Source organism: Pteropus alecto, unplaced genomic scaffold (assembly GCF_000325575.1).
Source record: "Pteropus alecto unplaced genomic scaffold, ASM32557v1 scaffold413, whole genome shotgun sequence".
NCBI lineage: Eukaryota > Metazoa > Chordata > Mammalia > Chiroptera > Pteropodidae > Pteropus > Pteropus alecto.
This window is the reverse complement of record NW_006434120.1, coordinates 2,230,757-2,236,756: the sequence shown is the minus strand read 5'-3', so window position 1 is coordinate 2,236,756 and position 6,000 is coordinate 2,230,757. Positions and strand designations below refer to the sequence as shown.

The 6,000-nt window shown below is 38.8% G+C and overlaps 1 protein-coding gene and 1 pseudogene across 1 annotated transcript in view; both read right to left on the bottom strand.

Annotated features, from left to right (window-relative positions):
* Window positions 1–6,000, bottom strand: part of LOC102889391 (guanylate cyclase soluble subunit beta-2-like) — a 75,484-nt gene that overhangs the window by 45,339 nt on the left and 24,145 nt on the right. The window contains 1 exon segment of the mRNA XM_025044786.1: window positions 1,901–2,061. Within this exon segment, the coding sequence (XP_024900554.1) occupies window positions 1,901–2,061 (161 nt within the window).
* Window positions 359–477, bottom strand: LOC112477488 (annotated as a pseudogene).

Sequence of the window (6,000 nt, the reverse complement as noted above, 5' to 3'; positions counted from 1 at the left end):
GTGAACTTAGGAATTCAGAATCTCAATTCCTTTCATTCTTATCATAAGTGTGACAGTAATATACTAAGAACAATATCTGGAACGTAAAAGATATTCCATAATGTTTTTTATTTAATGAATGAATGGAAGACTATTAATATCTTCTCCAACTCTGACTTAAAATATTAGTCAAATTTTCAGATGAAAGATATGATATTAAAAATATTATGGAAGATTATTGAAAGTATCTAACTAGATTTCCTTTTTCTTTCTATCTTTTCTTTTTTTTTAGGCGAGGTAACCCTTGGTTAGCCTCACAGATTGCAAGGAACTTCTCAGCTTACAATCCCTTATTATTATTATTTTTTAATATATTTTATGCTTATAGCACCTGGTCTTCCTAGGTGGTTTCCCATCCAGCAACTAACCAGGCCCGATCCTGCTTAGCTTCCGAGATCAGACGGGATCAGGTTTGTTCAGAGTGGCATGGCTATAGACAATTTTTTATACCCTAACTGCACAGCTTTAAGTAAGAAATTTGAAAGGAGATTGCCATACAAATTATCATAATTTTAAAACTAGCCAAATTGAACTGAAAAAAGAAAAAGAAAGAAAGTTATTAAAAATGGAATGCCTTTTCTGGACTGATTACAATGCTAGGGACATTTACATTTTATCTCTTTTAATCCGCACATCACTATGAGGTAGGATTATTTTCCCCATATTTATTCCTTTTTCTGTCTGTGAGTGTCTAATACCCAAGAAAGTTCTTGGTACATAGTAGGTGCTGAATACATATTTATTAAATAAATAAGGGAAAAAATTAACTCCAGAGAGGGCAAATAAGTCGTCTGGGATCAGCAGCCAGTAAGTCGCAGCATCTGACCCCCTAACCAGGGCTCTTTGCACTCCCTCTATTCTTAATTCATTCACATGATAACAACAGAGCTGACACAACTACTCATCCTATTTGAAGTCAATTAAAGTTTCCAAGCCTCTTATTCCCTATCTGAAAACTGGAGGAAGTAATAAGTTGCCCATTTAACATATATAAGGGTACCCTATGGTTCATGAGGCATTTATTATATATTGTATCCTCATGATAATCTTTTTAAAGGTGATTATGAGCATTAAATACAGAAATGGTAAAGAAAGCTTACTAAACTATAAAGGGCCATCAAAGTAAATATAAACATTATTTTATCTGAAATAATGAATTATTATTATAATATTTGTAAATGCCAGTTCACCTTTTCAATAAAGCATTTTCTTTTCTAAAACAGAATGAGAAATCTAACCATTTGAATTTCCAATGATCTCTACAAACAAACAAACAAACAAAAACCAGAGAGTGAACTCCAGAAGGACATATCCCAATAGGGAAATTAGTTTCCTAACACTTCAGACAGTCACCCCATGGGTTAATCAGAGTTGGATGGTGTCCGATTCTGGCTCTTGGCCCTGTCAAGTCTTTCCTTCTGATACATGAATAAATGAATCTGGCTGCAGAAGCTGTTTATCAGCTCTATCCAGGCCAGGAAACCTGAGGAGAGATTTTGCAAATCCACTGAAACCTGACTATTTCCCAGCCTTTGTTTCCGCTGTAATCAATCTTCCAGATTTAATTCCAAACCCACACCAGCCCCATCAGAATAGGCCATCCTCCATCACAAAGCTGGCATTTCCAGTTTGCCCTTCTTTGCTGTTGGCCTGTTTGTAAAAGTGACCAGCAGGTATTCATTTTCCATTTCTTTTCCCAAGGGACCCCTCAGTCCACTCACATCAGGCACCAAGGATTCCACAGGCCCCTTGCAACTGCCCCCCTCTTGGGGGAGGTGGGGAGATGGCCCCAAATGGCTCAGAGTGACTACACGCATTTGCTTCCTCTCAGGGCCACCAAGACCAGACTCAAGCACCTTACCTTATAAGAGAGTGCGAGGTAACTGTGTAGGGCATCTAGGTTTTCGATAAACTCCGTGAGATTTCCTCCCAGTGTTCGTAACATCCTGTCATAGCCAGACTTCTTACAGAATTTAAAGAAGTATTCTCCAAAGAGTTTCAAGATGGCTTCCATGGAGACACCTGAGGAATCCAAAGCAGACCCCAAAATTAAAGGACCTGCAAGTGTTTGTTCTCATTTGGGTGGTTTTCGTTTATTTCCAGAGAGTTCAACACCTGGCTGCGTGATGCATTACTAAACTTCTCTCTAATAGAGGCTTTGTTTTCCTCACAGTAAAATTACAGTGATAACATTTACCTCACAAGGCAACCAGTGCAGCCCTGCCATTTGGTGGGTGCTCATTAAACATGAGTCCCCTCTAACTCTGCTCCGGTCTTTTCCATGACTCTCATGGCAGAAGTTTCTCTGCAGAAATTTCTCTGCAGAAGAGGTTGCAGAGCTACATATCCTTGAGATGGCTGAATCTGGAATGAGGGTCACTCTGGCATGGGGGTGTATGGCCTCTGCAATCTGTCCTAATTCCTCTAGTCATCTTTAAATACAATGGCCTTCAACCAGGATAAAAAATTACCTCTGAGAAATAACTAATCCTGCAACTAGAAAAAAATACCGACAAACTTATATTATCCTGATTTACCCAAAAGATGACACCAAATGCTTGCAATGACTTCCCTTTTCTCTCTCTTCCTTTCTACAGCCTGGTCTCCCTTGGAGGTGCAGTTTCCTCTTTGCATCCTCCATAAAGATTTTTCTCAATATCCCACGTCACACTGAATCCTCTCTTCCTAAGTGCTGCATTTTTCCTTTCTTCCTAATCGTAGGATAATTCTAAAGGGCAGTGACCTTGTTATAAACTTTCCTGTGCTAGATATAAAGAGTAAGCACTTGATAAATTTTGGGAGGTGGATTTACAGCATTCTTGGGGTTGCTGCCCCTGTCTGTGCTGTTGGAATAGACAGTGTGCCATTGTTTGCTTTGTGGAGAGACAACCAGTAATTTTAAAGAATATTTTTAAATATCTAAAACACACATCAATTAGTGTTATTTTACTCAATGCTTGCTAAAACCTTATAAGATAGAAAATCTTATCATGTCCCCTTTTTAACAGGTGAGCCCACTGAAGATGAGAGTCATCTTCGTGAATTGACCCAAATCACAGACTAGCACTTGTTTTAACTCTAACTTTGGTGCTGTTTCTACCATATCCCACATACTCTGGAGTAGCAGTCAGAGGAACAAAGTGTCTTCTCTAAGGGGGGGACTGCTTATGGGCTTTCATTATTGACACAGGAGACAGGGCTCCATCTATGCTGGTAGCCTGGGGCATCTGTGAGAGAACATTCTCTTATTTATATGGTGTGGTGACTCATGGTAAGTTCTGGGGACTACGGGAAGGTCTGAAAAGCCCAGGCTGATGGGATACCTGCCAGACTCACAATCATCAGAATCCTTGGTGCTCTGACCAGGTCTGGAATTCACAGCAAGGGGCTTTCAGGTCACCTGAGCAATCTACAGTGAATTCCTACAGAGGTGGCAGGGGATCAGAGGAGATCTTTCCAGCATCTACTTGCTTCCTAAGATGGTCTGAGCAGCAGAATCCTTATAGCTTATTGTCCGCAGCCAAACTGATGGACAGATAATCATTCTGTAATCTGAGCAGGACGGAGTCCCCGCTGAGTTATTCTGGTCTTGTCAGAGATGAGTTATACATATGTCCCAACAATGTGTTAGCCAGGTCTTCTGAATCTAGACAAAGCTCAGGACAGTAGGTGGGCGGTAGTAACGATCTGTGTTAATATCCTCAGTTGAGTTCTCTGTTGTGGGTCCATCCCTAGCTGAATGAAGGTGGGCCTGTCAATAATAGGAATCAAGAGCCACCTGCTGATCCCCACAGAAACTAAGATTCGTTCTACACCAATCTTTTTCAATGCTCGTGAGTCCCTGGAAGAAGAACTTCTGAAAAGTACATGGACAGATGTGGAATGTTCCTTTATCTCTCCTTCTTTTACCCCTCCTTTCATAGAAAATCTAGCCTGTTCAAGCTGAAGGGGAAAAAAAACAGCTGTGTTGTGCATCCCAGAGGCTGGAGCTCTGAGCAGGTGCATCTTGTTACCTGCCAGGAAAGTACAGATCCCAGAGGCCTCCTTTCTCCAGGGACCTAACTCAGGAGGACTAGGCTGTCTACAAGCCGAGAAAAGTGACAGTGGTGGCCTTGTGTAAAAAGGGTACCTGCCTGACTTTTTAAAAATCTGTAAACCTACAAAAATCCATGAAGTTTTTTGTTCCAGACCCTGGTTATTCTGTTTCTGCGTGCCCAGCTCCGTTACTGGACAAGAATGTCTGGCTAACAGACTGACTGTTCCTTGAACACAGATCTTGGGTTTGGGTGTTGTGTTTTCCATCTGTGTTGGGTTTGGGGCTTCTTCTAGGATTCTTGTTTGAGAATGTTTGTCTAGCAGAGGATGAAGGTCGCTTTTTAAAACCAATACCTATATTGTGTTATTATTCAGTTTCACTTCAATGAACTTAGTATTCCATGAATTCTCTAGTCACAAGGAGTCAAGGGTGTATAGGAAATGGCAGGGAAATGCAGAAGACGACTAAACACAAGTTATAGGTGCCTTAACATGTTTTTTGATAATGCAGAGGAGAATCTATAGAATGCTTAGTATTCTTTTGTGTAACAAATAAGGAAAAATACGGAAATACACATCCTTCTGCTTATTTGTGTAACGTTAAACACAAGAAGGATAAACCAGGGACTATTGAGATTGGTTACCTACCAAGCATTAGTGGGAATAAGGTGGAAAGTTTAGAAAAACTGTGGACTGTGGAGAGGAGGAAATGACACTGCTCTGAGCATACGGTTCTGGTTTAGGATATCATATTAATGATTCACGTACTTATAGAAAATAAATAAGATCGATTAGGACAGGGAAAACCCTAAGATGAAATACAAACAGAAACAGATTAATAGAACAGTATTTCAACAGAACAGTTTTGAATAATCTAATTACCCAAGAAAAAAATTAACCCAGTAATATTTGAACTTAGTATTCTGACCATTTTGTCCTCATATTAAAGACAAAAATAACTTTAAACAAAGATTTAACTGTAGCTAACAGGCTTAGCTTAGGGTTAGCAATTCTGAAACAACTTTCTGAACATTCAAGGATTTAAGCATATGAGTAAATATTAAGTAAATGTATTGTGGATAATGGGAACCAGGTTTCCCATTGTATGAGAATAAAGTTACAGTTATGGAAAGGAGAAGAACAGAATGAAATCTGTGCCATGTATTAAGAAAGCCACCTTAATAACACCACAAGGCTGATAATAGTTTTAGATAGATAAATGGAGAGAGAGATAGAAAGATAGATAGATAGATAGATAGATAGATAGATAGATAGATAGATAGATAGATGTGTATGTATTTGTGTGTGTGTGCATGTGTGTATGTTGAGAGTTTTTTGGAGAAATAGCAAATTTCAGGACTGGATCGGGGAAAAGATGAGATAAGTTTATAATATCTTGTCATTCCAAAAAGCAAAAAAGTGACCAAAGAATGATGGAGGCATGTTAAAAGGACACAGGGCCAGCTTAGAGAGGCTGCCACTAGCTAAATCTTGGAGAACTTGAGTATTAAAATAAATAATGAAAGTAAAGAATTTCTACCTATTTTTAAAATAAGAATCAAGAGTTCACATTGATATAAATAAATAAATGAAGGAGAGAGGAAAATTCTTCCTTATAGTAGAAATCTAACTAATAAATGTAAAAAGAATGATATACTTAGAAAATCACCATTTGACCTTCATTGCAATTACCGAGTCAGACAAGAATCACCAGTGAATACCAGAACTATGGAAGTAGGAGTTTGAGAAGCAACAAGGTATTTACATAGTTTAAACATATCTTCTCACAAGTTACTAATTACAGAGGGGGAAAAAATAACTTTACAGTGGAAAATCTGGTAGATTCTACCTTAACCAAGAGGTCAACTGTTAACACCAATAAGGAGACAAATTGACATTATATACCTCCTGATACAATGAACTGAA